Source organism: Ovis canadensis, chromosome 11 (genome assembly GCF_042477335.2).
Source record: "Ovis canadensis isolate MfBH-ARS-UI-01 breed Bighorn chromosome 11, ARS-UI_OviCan_v2, whole genome shotgun sequence".
Taxonomy (NCBI): Eukaryota; Metazoa; Chordata; class Mammalia; order Artiodactyla; family Bovidae; genus Ovis; species Ovis canadensis.
Window position 1 is genome coordinate 41,254,608 of NC_091255.1, and position 21,297 is coordinate 41,275,904.

The 21,297-nt window shown below is 45.1% G+C and overlaps 1 protein-coding gene across 1 annotated transcript in view; it reads right to left on the minus strand.

Moving 5' to 3' along the window:
* Positions 1-405: 405 nt before the first annotated feature.
* TEKT3 (tektin 3) overlaps positions 406-21,297 on the minus strand; it is a 34,419-nt gene continuing 13,527 nt past the window's right edge. The window contains exons 4-8 of the mRNA XM_069542921.1: positions 16,333-16,403; positions 12,118-12,261; positions 10,272-10,494; positions 8,018-8,172; positions 406-737 (exon numbers count right to left, since the gene is read on the minus strand). Of these exons, the coding sequence (XP_069399022.1) occupies positions 521-737; positions 8,018-8,172; positions 10,272-10,494; positions 12,118-12,261; positions 16,333-16,403 (810 nt within the window). The 3' untranslated portion in view covers positions 406-520. The remainder of the gene's footprint in view (positions 738-8,017; positions 8,173-10,271; positions 10,495-12,117; positions 12,262-16,332; positions 16,404-21,297) is intronic.

The window sequence follows — 21,297 nt, forward strand, 5'->3', positions numbered from 1 at the left end:
GAATTGAAACCCTCCCCCAAAATTTCCAGGCATCTCACCCATCCTATTTCTTCATACACACCCGCCATTAGGAATCACAGCCAAACTCTCCTTACTATTGTCCAAACGCACTGTTTTTCCAGCTTCCTTTTTGGTTCAAGAACCCGGAAAACCATCTTCCCAGAAACCTTTCTCCTTCTCTCAAAACCCACCTGCCAGGACAGGATCTCTGTCCCCAGGGCCTCAGAGGAAATACACTTCTCCTTTCCAGCCCATTCATGTTACACAGAATAACAGGAATAATAGAAATAAATGTTCTTACCTAGTCTGTTACATTGTATTTATCTAGCCCAGAAGCCTAGTAAATCATAGAGGATGAAGGTTTGGATGCAAAGAAAGGGTTCTCCAAGACAGGACCCCAGTACGTGTCTATAAATACGATCCTTTAATAAGTGAACAGATCATCCCTTGCTTAAGTGCAGGCGCAGGGCCCTGGTCCCGCCTGGTGCCGGGAGCGCCACGTCTGGTCCGGGGAGAGCGCCTAGCAGAAGCCCACCAGGCGCAGGGTGCTGGGGAAGCTTCTGCGCATGCTCATGCACTTGTCCTGGTCGATGTACAGGGAATTGGCCTTGACTGCCAGGTCATGCTCCAGCGTGGCCTTAGTGTGGGCCAGCGACTGCAGCGTGTCCTCCGCCTCCCTCAGGCGCTGCTGCAGGGTCTGGATGGTGTCGTCCACCTCGTACACCTCGTTCACCAGCCTGAGTGGGGAAGAGGCGCCCGTTAGGTTAGCAGAGGTCAGGCCAGTCATTGCTCAACCTGGGGTGCGTGTGCTTACTGCATTCCCACCGGTCACCCCAACCTCAGAACTACTTCACTTCGCACGGGAAACAGTATCGGTGTGCAGTTAGTTGCATGAGGCCAGGAGCATTCCTGTGGTCCATGCTGTTGCTGCTGCTGCTACTAAGTCACTTCAGTCGTGTCCGACTCTGTAGGACCCCATAGACGGCAGCCCATCAGGCTCCCCCGTCCCTGGGATTCTCCAGGCAAGAGTACTGGAGTGGGTTGCCATTTCCTTCTCCAATGCATGAGAGTGAAAAGTGAAAGTGAAGTCGCATAACCAGATCCAAAAGGCTGGGGGACACCATCAAGTTTTCATGTTCGCACTGGTCATACACACACACATATCGAACGCTATATATTTTTTTAAAGGCCAACTTTTAAACATTTGAATTTCTTTTAAATAATAAAGATTTGGGGAAATCGAAACAGCTTAATTTTCATACATTGACATAAAAATAGTTTGCATAGTTAGGAAGAGGGGGATACCCGATTGTATTCAGTGGCTAGAATTCAGTCCAATCTGTTAACCACGGGGGAGGGGTTAGTTAATGGGGCACTTCTCCAACTGTGATACCCCTCCCCCTACCAATGCCCCAGAGTTCCAGAGTAAACACCGAAATGTCAAAAACCCAAGAGAACATGGAAACGACAGTGCATGAAATCAGCTACACGAGCCACGAAATAAGCTGCAGTTCTGCTTGTGCTGCTGCTGAAAAACATGAAACATTCTCCTTAAGACTGAAAGGAAAAAAGGCATGATTTTATATTAAAAACAAAAAACTAGCATCTCCCTTTCAAATTATTTTAATCCATATTGTTTTCATTTTCATTTCTTTAATTATCAGTGAACCTTTCTTCAATGTCTATTGGGCATTTGCAATTCTGCAAAAACAATTTGGCAAATGCTTTCCCTAATTCATTTTTGACTTTTAATCAGCTTATGATATTTTTGTTAAAAGTAAGATTTCAATTTTAAGTAAGCTGTCTTTCTTTGTCTTTGTGATTTCTTCTATTGTGTTTATATGTAGAAGCCTTTTCTCTTCCCAAAGAACAATTAAGCAAGGACTCCTTTACAGTCTGATCTGGCCAATAATATCCAAAGGATATGACCACATGGTCAATCAGGAGAAAGAATATGAATCAGGTTACAAAATGACAGTAATAATGATAATTTATTGACTGCATGCACGCTCAGTCACTCAGTTGTGTCTGACTCTGTGACTCCATGAACTGAGCCCACCAGGCTCCTCTGTCCATGGAATTTTTCAGGCAAGAATACTGGAGTGGGTTGCCATTTCCTCCTCCAGGGGATCTTCCCAACCCAGGGATCAAACCCACGTCTCTTGTGTCTCCTGAATTGGCAGACGGATTCTTTACCACCGAGCCACCTGGGAAGCCAGTGAAAACACCAACTCCAAATTCATCAAATTTTGACCAGCGATTGAAAGCTAAAGTTTTCCTTATTTGGAGGTTCATTTTATCAGGAGACTGGAGTTTATGAAATTAACTAAAATGTACCATAATCTAAAGAGAAGAGTGACAGTGAACAAATAGGGATGGGGACATTTCTGGAGCTATAAAATTATCTCATGATCACAGAAAAATATTCAGGCCATGTTTAAATCATTATACCAAGGCCATCTTATAGCTCCACAGAACTTTGCAACTGAAAAATAAATGTGAGAGGTCATCAAGCCAAGCTTCCTTGTTTTATAGTTGAAGAAACTAAACCCCAGGGACTGATGAACTGCCCTCCCTGCAGGCACACATTCATGTTTATACACCGCATGGTCATCCAGGAAGATGGAAGGAAATCAGGGGCCTTGACAACCATAATAAAGAACTGGGTCCCATTTCCTGCCCGACCCACTCAGCATCCAGAAGCACAGAGCAGGGAAGTTGGCCTCTGCACTCTCTCTTACTCATGAATTTGAACAAAGTGAAGAGTTTGACATCGAAGGATAAAGGAATGATTTCTTCGTTGTGTTAACTTGTGTTGAATAATATTATGTGAGAACGAGAAGAAATAACATCAATGTCTGATGATAACAGACACCACAGCTGGATGATGGGGTACTACACAGTCATACCTTTTATAAAAGAATTTGTTCTTGCCTTGGGATTCCCTGGTGGCTCAGTGGGTAAAAAATCAGATTGTAATGCAGGAGACCTGCGTTCTATCCCTGGGTCGGGAAGATTCCCTGGAGGAGGGCATGGCAACCCTTGTCTAGAAACCTATGGACAGAGGAGACTGTCGGGCTACAGTCCATGGGGTCCCAAAGAGTGGGACAAAACTGAAGTGACTGAGCATGCATGCATTTGGGGAAAGAGACTCAGAATATAATGTTGGTTGAAAACATTAACCTATTTGGAAGCCTCCTGCAGCCAGCCCAAGGTTGGGGGGCACTGCAAAGCACCCCCAAAAGGCTCATGGAGGCAACGACAAGCTCATGTGCATACCCACACCATGACTTCATCTCAGAACCTGACCTGTTTTCTTATGTTGCAGTGGGGGAGGGGAGGAATTAAACTTTTGTGCCAAAGTTTCCTTTGGTCTAAAATCAGTAAACGCAGCATCTGAGAACAGAGCTAAAAGCATTTGTTGTTGTTAAGGTCAAGTTGGATTCTAAAAGTTAAGTTTCTTTTTTGAAGATCCCAGGGTTTACAATACCACTAGCAAAGAAACAGGTCTTCAGAGAGACTGTTGAATAGGGCTGGTGGCAGGATTTACGAGGGCCCGTTGTTTATAATCACACCGGCCTGCTTCTTGTCTCTCATCCTTCACTGAACTGTTTTCACTGCTTCAAAAGGAACTCTGATCCCGAAGGTAGGGATGGAGCAGGATTATATGAGTCTTTACTCCTCCAAGCCAAATATGTTAGTCTAGTGGGAAATTTATCTGTGAGAGATCTTCTGAAGAAAGACACATTAAAGTATCAATTTCTTAAAAGGAATATAATTTCTTAAAAAGATACTTAGAATGCAGGCAGCTAGCATCCTTGTTTTCCTATTGCTGTGTGAAGGCAGCGCAAGGTATTACGCCTCCCTCAACTTGCGCCATTACAAATACATTTTTCCTCGTCTTTCAAGGCCACGTTCCCCTCTCAGTTTCCTTATTTTTTTGGCAGATGGCAGAGAGCCATTCTGCTGGAAACACTTCTTCTGGGGGAAATCACAGAACTGAAAAACAGTTTGCATTCAAATACAAATAAAACTACCATCGTTTGAAAAAAAAAAAAAAACAAGATGAAGTACAGCAGAGCCTGGTCTGGCCTGCCACCAAGGATGCCAAGAATGTTTAGAATTGCTCTTGAAAGAACCCATTTAGAAAAACTTCAAATGCAAAGCAAAGTCTTGAAATGAAAACAGCATTTCTTCTCTGTCCCCACTCCCCTGAGTTCACGGTTCTTATGTTTTCTTCACCCAGACAGCCAAAGGCTGCTTTCAGAATGCTCGATGAAAGAGAAAAATAATCCCCTCCCTCAATAATCATCCTCAATTCCACAGTTGTTCCTCTAGGACCATATTTTTGGCAACGATATTTTAACAAGAAATCTTTATGGAAACAAAAGCAGGTTTTGTCCTGAAGTTGGTAAAGGAGCAAAGGAAATAGACACACGGCACGGTCGCCAGGAAGAAAAGGAAAAAAAAAAAAACAACCAGCAAATTCTGTTCAGCCAGGAAGGGGGAGAAAAGAGGAAAATGCACTCAGCATCTTAGAAGTGGCTGTAAACACCGTACTGTCTGATAACTGCAAAGTCAAATTTGACCATGACCCAAAACCCTTCCAGAAAGCAACCCTGTGCTGGTCTGATGGCAGCCTGGACAATTTCTCTCTCCCTGCCTCTACTTTCGATGACTTTGCAGAAATTGTTGGAGCATGAAACTGCAGCTCAGCTTTTCCTAATAATATTTGCATAAAACCACTATTCATGATCTAATCTAACTGGCCAAATGGGTGTGACCCCACTCACTACCAGGTTCCTGTAATAAACAGACACTTCTGACTGGCTGCCTCCGGAGTAGAGGCCCACTTATCCTCCGAGATGGGCTGTGTGTGAGTAGCGGTTCTGCAGAACCCACTTGGAGAAAGGGGGCCTGGGTGGGTGGCCTCCTCCAAGGGATTGCCGGACGACAGCTCCACTGAGAGAAACGCAGCTGCCGCGGGAGATGAAAGCCAGTGGCATGTGGTCTGGAGCCCATCTCTCAGTATCCAACACAGACAACATGCGTGCTGCCCGTGGAGGGGGCTCTGCAGTGATGCTTCCTCTGTGAGCCTCAGGTTCATCTTCTTCTCCGAGAGCCAGATATAGCCGGTGCTCGGCTAAGCCATCCCACGGCGCATCCAGAAGCCAGAGGAGGTCAGGCCCAGGACTGGGGGTGCCAGGGGCCCCACCCAGTGAAAGAGAAGCAGAAGTAAATCGCCAGGTTGGCTGAACAGAGCTCAGGAGCAGACAGGCAAGGATTCTAAGTATCCTTCCAGCAGGTGCCAGCCAGGCCACGTCACTCAGCTCATGTCTGCCTCAGTTTCCCTATGTATAAGGTGAAGATCACGCAGGAGGTAAAGCGTGCAGGACAGCGCCCAGCACAGAATAAGATCAATAAATGACAATGGCCCTGCTGATTGTCGGGCTTCCCTGGTGGCTCACACAGTAAAGTACCTGCCTGCAATGCAGGAGACCCAGGTTCAATCCCTTTGGGTCAAGAAGATCCCCTGGAGAAAGAAATGGCAACTCACTCAAGTATTCTTATCTGGAGAATTCCATGGACAGAGGAGCCTTGTGGGCTACAGTCCAGGGGGTTGCAAAGAGTCGCACTTGACTGGGTGATTAACCCTTTCATGGTGATTGTCAGCATCACCACCTTTATCATCTTCATCATTTCCAGCCTCACAAAGACTCCCCCACCACCACCACCATTGGACATATGTATACCTATGGCTGATTCATACTGATGTTTGACAGAAAACAACAAAATTCTATAAAGCAATTATCCTTCAATTAAAAAATAAATTTAAAAAGACCCGCCCCCTTTCCTTCCCTCCGGGGAACACAGAGCCTCAGCCCCTTGCTTGTTCCCTGGGTAAGAGCTCAGAGTCCTTTTGTCCCTAGATAGAAGGGAACTCTATCATGGAGCAGGGCAGATGACAAGGCCAGTGGCCTCTCCCCTCTGCACAAGTTCAAGTGCTGCCCCATCGCTCCTCCAGTTGCTATAAATTTGACTTGCTTCTACGCAAATTGTTTCAAGACCTAAGCAGAGCCATGATGAGGTCCAGAAAGAGGCAGACTGGCTTGTACTGAGAAATTAGAAATGAAGCCAGAATGTGGGTGAGGGTGGCCAAGTCTATATGAGGCCATCTAAAAGGAATCTTTCAGGTTAAAATGATAAGAATAAAATACACCTAGTGTCCGGGCACATGTAGGAGATGCTTGATGAAGGCCAGCTGCTTTCAATTTCTACTGAGAACAAGAACAAACTGAAATGAGCCGAGATGAGCTGTTGGGGTTTAGGGAATCCTAAGGATGCTCTGCGGAGAAGGCGATGTCTTGCCTAGAAAATCCCATGGATGGAAAAGCCTGGTAGGCTGCAGTCCATGGGGTCACAAAGAGTGGGACACGACTGAGCGATTCACTTTCACTTTTCATTTTCATGCATTGGAGAAGGAAATGGCAACCCACTCCAGTATTCTTGCCTGGAGAATCCCAGGGATGGCGGAACCTGGTGGGCTGCCATCTATGGGGTTGCACAGAGTCGGACACGACTGAGGCAACTTAGCAGCAGCAGCAGCAAGGATGCTCTGACAGAGAAGGCAATGGTGACCCACTCCAGTACTCTTGCCTGGAAAATCCCATGGGTGGAGGAGCCTGGTAGGCTGCAGTCCATGGGGTCGCTAAGAGTCGGACACGACTGAGCGACTTCACTTTCACTCTTCACTTTCGTGCATTGGAGAAGGACATGGCAACCCACTCCAGTGTTCTTGCCTGGAGAATCCCAGGGACAGAGGAGCCTGGTGGGCTGCCATCTATGGGGTCGCACAGAGTCGGACACGACTGAAGCGACTTAGCAGCAGCAGCAGCAAGGATGCTCTAAAGGACCAGAGCAGGTATTAGCTGCCCAAAGAGGTGAAAGAGGGCAGCGGTGAGAGCTGACAGATGGAGTCTGAGGAGCTGGTGCCCAAAGTCCCTTTTCTGATGAGTTCGGGGGACTGAGAAGCTCACAGTGGCCAACCTCTGAGCTACTTCCAAGACAGGAATCTGGAAACCCCAGAGACTCCAGGGAGGTGTAAAGGAACCCAGTGCCTCCTCCATCTGCTGAAGGAGGCTAAATGTTTGTTAACACTTTTCTTGTATGTAGTGTTGATGTCATTTCCTTTTTTCTCTAACCGTGGTAAAATATACATAACACAGAATTTACCATCCCAGCTCTTAAGTTTGCGGCATTAGTACCATCACAATCTTGTGCATCCATCACCATCTTCTATACTTGGAGAACTTATCATCATCCCAAGCTGCAAATACTAACACCATTACTGACACTTTAAAGAAGGCTCCTGTCAAAGCTATGGTCTTTCAAGTAATCATGTATGAATATGAGTTGGACCATAAAGAGGGCTAGACACTGAAGAATTGATGCTTTTGAATTGTGGTGTTGTAGAGGACTCTTGAGAGTCCCTTGGACTGCAAAGAGATCAAATCAGTCAATCCTAAGGGAAATCAACCTTGAACACTCATTGGAAGGACTGATACTGAAGCTGAATCTCCAACATTTTGGCCACCTGATGTAAACAGCCAACTCACTGGAAAATATCCTGATGTTGGGAAACACTGAAGGCAAAAGGAGAAGAGGGTGGCAGAGGACGAGCTGGTTGGATAGCATCACCAATTCAATGGACATGAACTTGAAACCTCCAGAAGATGGTGAGGGACAGGGATGCTGGCCACGCTGCAGTTCATGGGGTCATAGAAAGTCGGACATGATTTAGTGACTGAACAACAATGACAACAAAAAAGGCTGCAGCACCAAGACCATCACTAGGTTCCCCCACATCCCCGAGCTGGCAGATACGCCTTTGAAAGGAGCTCAGAGCTGCAGGCAGGCTGGGGGCTTCCCCAGAGGAGCTCAAGCAGACCCAGGAGGCACCACCCCCTCATCACCATGACCCCAGCCTGGGCCTCCCCACCTCTTGCCACCCACTCACCGCAGCTGAGCCATGTCTCTGCACAGTTCTATGTTTGGTCTCCTGGTCCGCTCGTCCAGACGGGTCTGAGCCACCTTCAGGAAGGCAGACTTCTCCATGATGGCCTTCTTGATGGATTCGATACTCATCTCTGTCTGGAAAATCTCCTGCAGGGTCTGTACCAGGAGAAGCAAATGCCTGAGGCTTTGGTGCCGAGCCACCAACAACCTGCTTCCCGCCCTGTGCATCTGGGACCCAGACTCGTCCTCTGCTGGGAACAGGGGTTCTCTGGGGGCCTCCTCCTTTCAGCGCCATCTGAGACCTGTGGTGGGAGGTACGGCACCTGCTCGCACCCTCCGGAGAGCATCCTCCAGACGTGGCGTGTGAACACTGACACCACAGAAATGGGCAAATGCCGCAAACCCGAGCTCGCTGTCCTCCTTTCCCCAGATCACCGGCTGTTAGACATTGACTAGCGCACATCTGTACATGACCCAGAGAAAGGCAGGGCCAGGAACTTTGAGGGCACCCACTTCCCTCCCAAGTTTGTGTGCCCTTAAGTCTTTACCTTCCTGCTGTCTCTTCTCACTAATCTTAAAGAGGTTTTCCTGCCAGTGGAGAATTTGCCTTGAAGCAAGTCAAGGTCAAGCTCTGGGGTGTCTCCAAGGAAGGGAGAAGCACTGGCGGTCTGGTAAGCCCGAATTTATATTCACTTTGCCTTAGAAAAGGCTGCCCCAGTTACCTAAACCTGAATCCCTCCCACCCTGGGAAGCCCTTGAACAGGTAACGAAGTGAAAATGAGGTCCTTAGGGTTGGTCCTAATCTAGTCCGACTGGTGTCCTTATAAAAAGAAGAGCCTGAGACAGACACGCATGCAGGGGAGACCACATGGTGATCCTGGAGAGGGTGCCCATCTACAAGTCTAGGAAAGAGGACTCAGAAGAAACCAACCCTACTGATGACTTGACCTCAGACTTCAGCCTCCCCGACTGAGAAAATAAATGTCTGTTGTTTAAGCCGCCCCGTCTGAGTGCTTTGTTATGGGAGTCTGAGCAAACTTAATACAGCGGTAAATAAAAATTTGTTGAACAAAGGGACTCCATCATGTCACTTTCTAAAACATCTTTGGATGGTCTCTCACTGGCCAGGGGACCCTGCCTTTAGATGACCTCTCATTCCCCTTTAGATGCCCAGGGAATCGTAACCCTTCCCATCAATGAGATCCACGGTCTGGCTCCACCTAGTTTTCCAAGCTTCTCTTTCAGGACACACACTGTCCATGCCAGTCAGACCAGGCTCTTTACAGACCTGACTCAACCCCTGATCTTCCCCGCCTCGAGGCTTTGTTCATGATGCCGCCCCACCCAAATGTTCGCTTCTTCCTCCAAACCCCAAAAACAATTTCTTTATTGGCTATTTGGCAACCACAACTTGTAATTTTCTATTGTTTTTAATTGTGTGTGAGCTTTTCAAGTGACACACACCTTCTCTACAAATATAAGCTTCCTGGAACAAAAACCTTTCATCCATCTCTCTGCCCTTCACCAAAGTTGAAACTGTCTGGCCCAAATGTTTGTGGCCCAAAGAATTCACCGTGAGAAGGGAAGGTGAATTCTTACAGCCTGGGAAGAATGGTGCCCTCAATCAAATAGTACCTCCTTAGAGAAACACACGCGACAGTGTAAGGTTCTTAAAAAGAGAAACAGAAAACTCTATGCAGCATAATCCACAGAAATAATAAGAGCTCCAAGCCCGATACTAAGTAATACAAGAGCTCCTTTTTTATCTTGAAACCCACGAATTCTGCCTAAATCCTTCATTTTATTGTCCTTATAAAACAAAAGCACTTTAAAAAGTTCAATATCAGAAACATCTTGAACCACCTAATAGTTTCCAGTGTTTGGTTTTATATTCCAGAAAAAAAAAGGGGGCTGCAATAATTTAACAGAAAACATCCCTACCATATGTTCTAATACTTAATTCACTTTCTAGTTACCTACAGTAATTCATTAAACTTTAATAATAATATTTTTGTAACTGTTAAATAATAGGAGCCTTTTACAATATAGTGCATTCTTTGTGTTCCCCAAACCAGCGGATTCCAATTTCATGCTGACACCTGGCTACCTGGCTAACATAAATGGTGTGCTTCCTACTGGTTCTCATTTTCTTTAGTCTGTATGGCCAGAAGTTGTGTGCCGTATGGTGGACACAGGGCCCCTGCCCTATCTTCACCAGGTCAGCCGTGGGGCCCAATCCCCAGTGCCGGGCTTACCTTTGCCAGGTGAGTCTGAATCTTATTTTTTGCATCCGCGGTTTCAGCAATGCGGTTGGTGAAAGCCAAGTTCGCCTTGTTGAACTGATTCCACATCTCATTGGCTGTCACCACCAGGACGTTTTGGATGTCGTCTCTCAGTTTCGCAGAGGCGGCTCGCTCACTCTGGGAGCGAAGAATGTTGTCGTCGGTAAATTTGGCCCAGGACTCGGGCACTGAGACCCTGAAGAGAAAGGAAACAGATCCAGACAACGGAAACAATGATGAATCAGCCTAGACGGTCTGCAGGCAACCGTCCATCCGGCGAAGGAAAAAAAAAAACAACAAAAACCAAATCGCTTGATTCTGGTTTTATTGCGTGAAGTGTAAACATCAGAGCAAAGCGCCTTTTAAACCTGTCTTAATTGCTCCTTGTTTCACTGCTTACTCTGGAAAGCCACAGTATATATTAAGTTCACTACCAATGTAGGGGGAGAAAGGATTGCTGAAGGGTGTATATCCATTCATTAGAAAAGTGTCTCACCAGCCCCATAAGTGTTACGAAAAACTATTCAACCTCAGGACTAATCAGAGTACTGCTGAAAACAGCTTACTAATAACCCTTTGTCAGAACAGCGAAGAGCTAAGAGAACAATTATTTTCCAGTGAGCACGTTTAGAAACGGATTCGCTCATATCCTGCAGGTATATGCTCAAGTCGCTCAGCTGTGTCAGACTCTTTGCAACGCCGTGGACTGTAGCCCGCCAGGCTCCTCTGTCCTATTTCCCAGGCAAGAATACTGGAGTGGGTTTGCCATTTCTCCTCCAGGGGATCTGCCTGACTCAGGGGTTGATCCTGCATCTCCTGCACTGGCAGGCATTCTTTACCGTCTAGGCCACCAGGGAAGCCCTATCCTGCAGGTAGGAATGTTGAATTGCTACAGGCCTGGTGGAGAGCAATGTGAACTGAGTCTCTCAAATGTCATAACCCAAAAATTCCACTTCTAATTGACAATGTAACATTACCTCAGTTTCCAATGTGCAACATAATGATTTGATTTTTGGATATATTGCAAAATGCCCACCACAGTAAGTCTAACTAACATCCAGCATCACACAGTTACAATTCTTTTACTTAGGATGAGAATTTTTAAGATCTCTTCCTGGTGGCTCAGACAGAAAAGAATTTGCCTGCAATGCAGGAGACCCAGGTTCAATCCATGGATCAGGAAGACCCCTGAGGGAGGGCATGGCAACCCACTCCAGTATTCTTGCCTGGAGAATTCCATGGACAGAGGTGCCTGGCAGGCTACAGTCCATGGGGTCACAAGAGTCAGATAGAACTGAGTGATTGAGCACACACACAAAGAAAGGTAACCCAGGGTTATCAAGAGGCAGAGAGACAGGTCCTCTCATAGAGAAAAGACCATCCATCCCAGATCACATCCAGGGGCCTGGCAAAGAAACCATGGACAGGGCAAGTCTAACAAAGAGTGGAAATAAATTATTCAACGTTCAGCTGTTTTTCAGCTTGTATTCCTATCACCCCACCCCCCATTCAGGGCATCTAATATACTGGTAACATTTTATTTTCTTTATGCTTAATTGTGTTGTCTAGGTTTTCTGCCTCAAGCAGGTGCTGTTTTCATAGTTAGGGTTATAAACAACAAATCATTCTTTTACAAAAGATCACAGGATACAAGTGACCACAGCACACGTGAGCTTACTGAAGACCTGTCCATAGCAGGTGAGTCCTACCTTTCTGCGTCTTCCCATGACTTCCAACTTACCTGTACGCTGCATCCTTCAGAAGGCAGAGAGAATGAATTCAGTGGCACGGAAGCCACAGGCAGCCTGCACCTACTTACGTGGCATCCATCCTCTCCACTCCACGGAAGTAGCTGACGCCGTCCGACGTGTTTCGCAGATGGTGGCATTTATCGTCGATCCTGTAAGCTGACTGCTTGTCACTCAGGTCCTTCTCCAGCTCGTGCTGGGCAGCTCTGTTGGCGCTAAAAGGCAGAATGAGACAGAGCTTCAGGCTTAGGAAACAAGGTCACACAAGGAAATGTGACTGCCCTTCTGGGTGGGGAACCACCCCTACCCGCTCCCTACCCCCCTTCCCACACCCACTCCCTCCCATGACCTCCCATGAAAGTCTGCTCCTTCACACAATGTCCAACTTCTCCATTAAAAGGAGCTTCCCCTGCAACCCAGACGTCCATCTATCCAATGGATAGAATTATGGTACATGTACGTGGTGAAATATTACTCCATGAAAAGGAATGAATTTGAGTCCGTTAAACTGAGGTGGATGAACCCAAAGTCTGTTATACAGAGTGAAGTAAGTCAGAGAGAGAAAAACAAATATTGTATATTAAGGCATATATATGGAATCTAGAAAAAATGGTACCGATGAACCTATTTGCAGGGCAGGAATAGAGATACAGATGTACAGAACAGACCTGTGGACAAAGCAAGAGGAGGAGAGAGGATGGGACGAATTGAAAGAGCGCATCAAAACGTTCATTACCATATGTCAAATAGCTAGCTAGAGGGAAGCTGCTGCACAGGACAGGGAGCTCTGTGACAACCGAGAGAGGTGGGAATGCCTGGGAGGTGGGAGGGAGGTTCAAGAGAGAGGGGATGTATGTATACCTATGGCTGATTCACATTACTGTATGGCAGAAACCAACACAACACTGTAAAGAAGTTATCCTCCAATTAAAAAAAAAAAAGGAGCTTCCCCTGGAGATGTCCATACATATGAGTGATGAGAACACTATCCAGACTTTCCCTGCTATGGGCAGATGTGTGGACACACAGAACTGGGTATCTGCAGCCCCTCAGGCTGGCCCCCATCTTCCTAACACATAAACGCCCCAGACAGGACACTGGGTTGGAGCAATCTGTCCACATCTGTGCTTCCCTTGCCTTCTTCCTTTTCCTCTTCTACATCCTAACCCCTTTCCCTTCTATTCCCAGAGAGCAATCCCCTGTGAAGTTATTAGGAATTCAGAGTCAGCCTCCTTCCATCTGTAAATTACCTCAGTTTGTGGTCACCCCAGGTCTGAGAGGTTTGCCAGGAGATAGAAACCAAGAGTCAAAATGAACCTCCCTGGCAGGAGCCAGTGTGCAGAAAGAGATCAGGAATTGCAGTACCCATGCTCGTGCCCCAGCGGCCATCCTCCTGGGAAGGAGGAGCCCTTGGGGAGCTCTGAGATGCTATGATCACAGAGTGCCTACTCAGCACCCAGGAAGCAAAATGGACAAAGCAAAGGGCTCCTCCCAAGAGGAGCATACACCCTACTTCAAGGCAACAGGCAGTCCCCATAAGGAATAGGCAAATCCTGCGGCTTGTTAGCAGAACAATTCAGAAAACAAAGCAGGCAAAGGGGGCCAGGAATGTGAGTGATGATTTTAAACAGGATAGTCAGGGTAGGACTCCTAGAGGAGGTGGTGCTTGACCCAAGACTTGCAGAGGGAGAACCAGACCAGACAAAGCCTTACTGGCCATTGGAGGGAGTCAGGTTTTTCTCTTAGATGGAATGAGAGACCACGGACTTGCATTCTTACAGGATCATTCTGATGTGGGGTTGACAACAGACTTTAGAGGACAGAGAGGTCCCATTAGCAGACACGTGCAGTTACCCAGGTGAGACACAGTGGCAGCTTAGACCAACAGGGCGGGGCTAAAGGAGGTGAGAAACGCTGAGATTCTGGAGATGCTTTAAAGATAAAACCAGGGGAATCTCCTAGGAGATCAGACATTGGTGAAAAAAAAAATAAAACCTGATGTTGAGTTACTGGAATAGTAGGAAGCCATCAGTGAAGGTGGGCGAAATTGAGAGTGGGTGGGGGAGAAGAACACAGAAGGTCTTGCTTAATGTCTGAGTGTCTATTCAACATCCAAGTGGAGATAAAAAGTGGGTTGTTGGAACTGGGGAGAAAGTGCTGGGCTAGAGTAAAAATTGAGGAGGCAATCACATAAATCACATACAGAGAGCACCTGAAAGAAGCAAAGAACTGGATAATCCTAGTCATTTCTGAATTCTGGTCTCAGCACAGAAAAGCCACCCAGGAAAACCTGAGTGGGACTGAACCAGCTGATTTCTAACTTGGCCTGTGGCTTTGGGTACTTCACCGGACCTGTCAGAGCTCTTAATTTTGTGGTCTGTAAAGTAGAAATGAGGGTAGCAGCATGCAGGTCGTCTGCATTTTGTGAGTTCTAAGTCAGTGCCTCTGTGTACACAGGATGAGAGAAGAGGGAGCTGCCTTCCTGCTGCTTCCCGAGTCCAGTCTCTCACCTCAGGCTACTGGGATGAATCTCTGGGACTCGAAGACCTTCCTCATCTGTCGTCTGGGACCAAGATGCTCCACAGGCTTCCTCTCTCGGGTTGACACTCTTGACCTCCTCTGACCTGACTTCAGAACCTCCTTAGGAAGGTCTTCTCTCCATCCACCACCCCAGCACCCAAGACGGGAGAGATCTATGCTGCCATGTTGGTCCCTAATGAGACTCCATTCTCAGCTGAGATCCTCACTGGTCTCATTGTTTCTTCCTTCATTATTCCTCCCAAGACAAGTAGAGCTGAAACCCCTCTCCCATTGCCTCTACTAGACCAAGTCCAGTAACCATGTTAGGGATTCCAGCCCCCATCTCCTAGATGGAGAAACCATCCCAGGAAATTAGGTGGGCACCTTGGCCACTGTGTATTAAAGAGCCGAGGATATGGAAGATGGGTGGCAGATTTTAGACTATGGAAAACAATGAAGATTAGGAACTGGGCCAGAAGAAAACAGAACAATCATTGGAAACACACTGAACTGATTCTGCAATTTCCAAGGAGCAGGAATCAGAAATTAATATCACAGCTGCTGTGTCTTGCATTTATAGCTTAAGTGAACTGTCCACTTACTTAACCAAGCCATGGGCAGTCAGCCATCCACAACCAGTCCTCAGCTATTTCTGAATTTAAAAAGCCCTTTCAATCACAGCTTGAGAGACACCTTAGCCATCTGAACCTGACTGACCTTCACAGCATCCATCCTGAAGGTCAGCAGACTGAGAAAAACCACCACTTTCAGAGCACCTGTTCCCTTGGCTACATCACACATTACTGCTGACAACATCAGTACGGGCAGAAGGATCGTTCCCTTTGTGTGACATACTCCACACTACTTCTTTCCCGGGCCATCACCAAATGCATGTTGATCTTTCTAGTCCTTTCAGCCAGTGCTTTTTCTATGCTGACAGTTGTTATCATGGCTTTGAACCCTCCTTTGACTATTCTTTGCCCTCAACCTCCACTATAAATATTAAGTACCTTAGTATCTACTATAGAGTCAGACAGAGGAGCCTGGTGGGCTACAGTCCATGCAGTTGCAAAGAGTTGGACCCGACTGAGCGACTGAACTGAACTGAACTATCTACTATTGCCAAGAGAAGAATAATTTGTATTTGGTTAGAGAGGAGGATGGGTGAATGACTGCAATGCCACGGATGTAGTGAATGCAGAGATGTCATCACAGCACCAAGGACCAGGAGACCAGAGAAGGCTGAGTTTTTAGGAGGAGCAGAGTAAATATAAAAGTGAAAGTGAACGTAGTTCTCAGTCGTGTCTGACTCTGCGTGACCCCATGGACTATAGCCTGCCAGGCTCCTCCATCCATGGAATTCTCCAGGCAAGAATACTCGAGTGGGTAGCCAGTGCCTTCTCCAGGAGTAAATATAAAAGTGTCACAATTCATCACTTTTCCAGCTGTTGATCTGAACATGTACAAGTCAATCTCTTATCAAAAAATAAAGTCTTTTGAGTTAAAAGAAACCTTGGTCATAGCTCAATTTAGGACAGAAATCCTTTCTAAACCATTGCAAAAAAAATATTTCTTAAAATAAAAATGTAAAGTAAATATCCCAAGTATTTATCTTAACCTCTAAATAAAAACATATATGTGCATATGGATGTGTGTCCATGTATAAGAAATCCTTACATAAGATGTTAAGAGAAACCTGATTGGGAGGCATGGAAATACAGCTTCATGATAGATTTTTAATTGTATAGAGAAGTTAAAGTTCTTACGCCAGTTGGGCAATGGCCTTGTCCAAATACAGCTTCATCCTTTCTTGACAACACAGAATAATATCAACTTCCTACTCAATTGAAAGAAAAGGAACATTAATGTTTTGATTATTGAACATAATGTTCAAAGTCTACAATGTAACAAAACAGCAATGAGGAAAACCCTGTTACTGGGAGAATTGTGACATAAAATAAGAAAATAATTTGATACCCCCTTATTTACCTATATGCCCCTATGACATTTCTGTCTCAATAGTAGACTGAAATTCATCCTTTACAGGGTTATAGGGAAATTATATTATGGAACAAGTTGGGACATGGGTAAAATTTTAGGAGTTTTATCTTTTATTGCTGGTCTTTAATTAAATCAATGGATCAATTAATCAAATTCTGGTGATGCACAGGTTGAATTGAATGCATGGCTTCTTCTGTACTAAATACTCTTGCAAGAAAAGCAAATCTGGGAGGGAAAAGGATAGCCTAAAAGGCAGTTCTCTCTGAAAGTGCATGTGACTTTCAAATAACCCAGTTTTATGTTCCAGACAGAGCCCAACCTCCACCCTGGGAGGCCAGCCCTCCCCTCATCCAGCCTCTTGCCCTCAGCCCAGCTCCTATACTGGTATAAAAAGCTGCACTCTCCACACCATCTGCTTGGCCACACACGTGGTACTTTGATGCTGCTAGAATGTATACACTGTTGACATATGTTGTAGCAGAGATTGTTTCAATATTTACTTCCCTTTGAATTTCATATTCACATATCAGAACCCTAAATAGCACCAAGAAGACATTTTTTTTTCAAGAAGACATTTAAGAAGTGCACATAAGCACTGTTGCCACTTTTTCAAGTGAAAAATGATCACACCATCCTATTGAACAATGAACTCCTGAACACTCTCCCGTGACATAAAACAATACTGTGATAAAAAACCTCAAAAATATTTAGACACCACTAATGGGGATGCCTTTTTTCAAGGTTTTGACAAGTGCTGCCAAGCTGCCCTTCAGAAAAGTTATCCCCAGTTATTAATCTAACAATGAATGAAGGTGAATTTCCTCACCTCGCACACCCAGGGGACACTGTGATTGCTCTCAATCTTTGCCGACATGCAAGCCCCCACATAAAAGTGCACTTGTCCAGATATGCATTTTAATATTATGACTATGTATTTGTTCGTGATTTGACTTTCTTCTTTTGTGAACCACCTGTTCATGTGCTTGTACACCTTTTCTGTTATGTTTTTCTTATTTATAAATATTCTTATATTTAGAATTCAATCTTTTCCCATTATATGTCATAAGTATAACATATGTGTCATAAAATATTTTTTTACCAGTTTGGTGCTTGCCTTTGTATTTTGCGTGTGGTGTTTTTGATACAGACATTTATGATTTCTATGGTGTTAAACTCTTAAAAGTTCCCCCTTTGGGTTTCTGCTTTAATTTGATTTTAAAGTCCTCTTCTCTTCAATGTTAATTATTACTCAACCATATGATCCTCTTATTCTTTCATTGCTTAACTGGTGAACATAAAAATATTATGCCTAGAGCTTATTTCAGTGATAAGCCTCCTGCCTGATCCTCTGATACTCTGAATGATTGGAGTAAATGAAAAGCTAAATTCCCACAACATGTGACCAAGTTCCCCCACTCTTACAGGCAGCAAGGATTTCTCATGTGTTCTCATCGTAGGTTGTGCGTGTCTTTGATTTTTAGTACTATTCAGGCTTCATCTTTCTGGCTTGGTGTGTGTGTGTATAGCTAGTTCACACAGGTGTTGACAAAGGATCCATGGAATACTGCTTAGAAAACACCACTTAAAACCCCAAATCTCAGTGAGCTTTTATGCTATGTGTACACAATGCACACAGAGGGAATTCCTGGAACTTCACATGGAAAAAAACTACATTTAATGAGACACTTGCTATGAGATCCTTCAGCAGTTTTTTTCACATCTGAATTTAAATAATGTCATATGGCGAACGTCATGGTTGAAGGTAGAAGGCTTCGTGGGGATAGGGAATGCCTGAAACCAAAGACTTTTGGAACCTGTTCCCCAATGCTAACGCCTACTAAACCATACTCATACATGGGCCTCCAGGAAATGCTCCCAATGGAAGCAAATGCAGGTCAAATGCCTTATCCCCTCAACTGCCCATGAAAAGGACGTTTACAGAAGATGGTGGACACAGACAGAGGGCAGAAGTATGAGAAAAGCCCAAATATAATAGCTACCAGATCAATAGCTACCGCCCGACACCCAGGGAAGCAAACAGAGATCATGGCAGGAAACCCAAGAACAGCGTACTAGGAGCCTGGCAAGTGGGCCCACTCCCTCTGGATCCTGAACTTGGGGAGGAACAATAAACCCCATGAATAAAAGGGTCACGGTGACTGCTCTGCATTTCTCAGAGTCTCAGTGATCAGAGTGAATATGTTGTGGCTTAAGATGGAAAGAGAACAAGAAGATGCATCCAGGCATTTGAAGAATCTCAAACAAATCCTACTTTGAGCAGGTGAAACCTTTGCGAGGCATCTCGTTACGGTTCTCCTCTTGGGAGCTATATAGTCTTGGGATGGGGAGAGGGGTTGGGGGATAGAACAGAGACTTCACAGCCTTTGGCTTCCCCTCACCTCAAGCAAAACCCCGCCTTGCTGCCTCACACTCCTGGGTCTTGGGTGGGATAGTGGTGAAAGATACTTTGGCATCAGTTAGCCCAGCTCCAAGGCTGGTTTGCAGATGCTGGGACCAAAGGCAAGTTATAAACTAAGGGAGATAACACTTACCTCTCTAGGCTGCAGGGTAGATAATTACATGCCTTGCAGGTGAAAAGTTCTCAATAAGGCGTGGACCTTACAACATGACATGGGTCATAGAGCATGATTTAGAACTTGATCCTCACGCACAATGTGGGCTCCGCCCTATTCTCAGCTGAGGGACATTGGCCAGGTCACAAGAACCCTGAATGCTGACCCCACGTGTGGCTGCATGCTGACTCGGCTACACCCTGAACTGTGGACATACAGTCATTTCTGGGACCTCACTGTTAAACCCAGACCCTGCTTCTAGCGGAATGCCACTCTGCGTATCCACGTTAACTGAGCCTTTTCAAGTTTGAGGAAAGTGGGTCATCTAACACACTCTTAACAGACAGAAGAGGTTACTAAAATCAAACTTTAAAAATCAAACTGTAAGTCCAGTTGTATCTGGAATCTGGATGATGGCAAATGTCACCTATAGGAGAGGACACTCCATTTCTTTGTGGGATTGGTTTTGTTTGGGGTTTTATTTTTGTTGTTGGGGGTTTTGTTTTGTGGAATCTTAGTTCCCCAATCAGGAATCAAACCCATGCCCCCTGCAGTGGAAGTATGGAGTCCTAACCACTGGACCACCACGGTTTCTATATACAGTGTTTTGTAATGATGATACTCTCAAATTCTCACATATCCTTGAGTTTGGGATGCAGAAGGTGTTTCCTTAGAGATCTGCATTCTCAGTATTTGCTCCTCCATCACTTGAAGTTGACCCATCACCTGGTTAGTTGTGAGGAGGCTGTAGTCCCCCAACCTATTTAGAGGCGGAAATCCTAGATAGGGAAGGCATGTCTTGCTACTGGCGGTGAGAACCCAGCCAGACATTCTTTCCATGCTGGCATCAAGGTTCTGTTCAAAACTGTCTCAGAGCAGAATCCTCCTGGGACACAGTCACAGAACCAGTAACAGGCCCCTCAATAGGAAGGGAAGGCAGAAGGCATCAGGGTCCAAGAACAGTTCATTCTCAGGCTTCATGAATGGGAATGAAAAAATGAGTTATCCACGGACATATCCACTGGCACTTGGGAACGCAGAATGAATGCTTAATAGAGTATGCAAGCTGAAAAACAGAAATGGGGAAGAGTACCAGGTACATAAGAGCTGAAACCTTTCAGGAATGGCACAGACCTTGTGAGAGAGAGCCTAGGAGGTAAGGTCAGAGAATGGAGAACAAAATCATCTTTAGTTGGTGGAAGGTGGAAGAGAGCCTAATGGGAGGACCAGCACCATACATCAGATATAACTATAAGCTTCTGGATGGCAATTTCGCTGCATGTCAAAAGCTCTACAACTGCATGTACCCTTCGATAAATCAATTAGATTTTCGAAAACGTATTCTAAGGAAATAATCAGAAATACATACAGTTATTAATACCATGCCTGTATGAGGGCAAGGGCCACTTGGAAATCTCTGTACCTTTCCTTCTATTTGGCTGTGAACCTAAAAATGCTCTAAAACATTGTCTTAAAAAGTAGCACTGCCTTTCCAAATCTACATTTAAGAATAAACACCATTGAGCGTGTATCCCACCAAAAAAAGCACTGTTCAAATTCATAGATATAGTATAATTCTAATCTTGAAGATATGTTTGTCTTCAGATTGGATGTCATCTATCTCTGCGTGATTAAGAAAAAAACCAAAACACTCTAAAATGAATAGTCATTCCTAACTGAACTTTGAGTGATTATCTTTTCTTTTTTATCTTCTTTATCTATGTTTATATGTATTGCATTTTTCAAATTCCCTCAGGAAATATCTATTACTTTTATAACCTCCCCAAAATATATCTTTATAAAAAAATAACACACTCCTACTATATAGCACAGGGAACTATATTCAATATCTTGTAAAAAAAACATAATAGAAAAGAATATGAAAATGAATATATACATGTGTCTATTCTATACACACACACACACACTCAAATATGAATCACTCTGCTGTATACCAGAAGCTAACAAAGTGAAAGTTGCTTAGTCGCATCCGACTCTTTGCAACCCCATGGACTATATAGTACATGGAATTCTCCAGGCCAGAAATACTGGAGTGGGTAGCCTTCCCGTCCTCCAGGGCATCTTCCCAACCCAGAGACTGAACCCAGGTCTCCCGAATCGCAGGCAGATTCTTTTACCAGCCGAGCCACAAGGGAA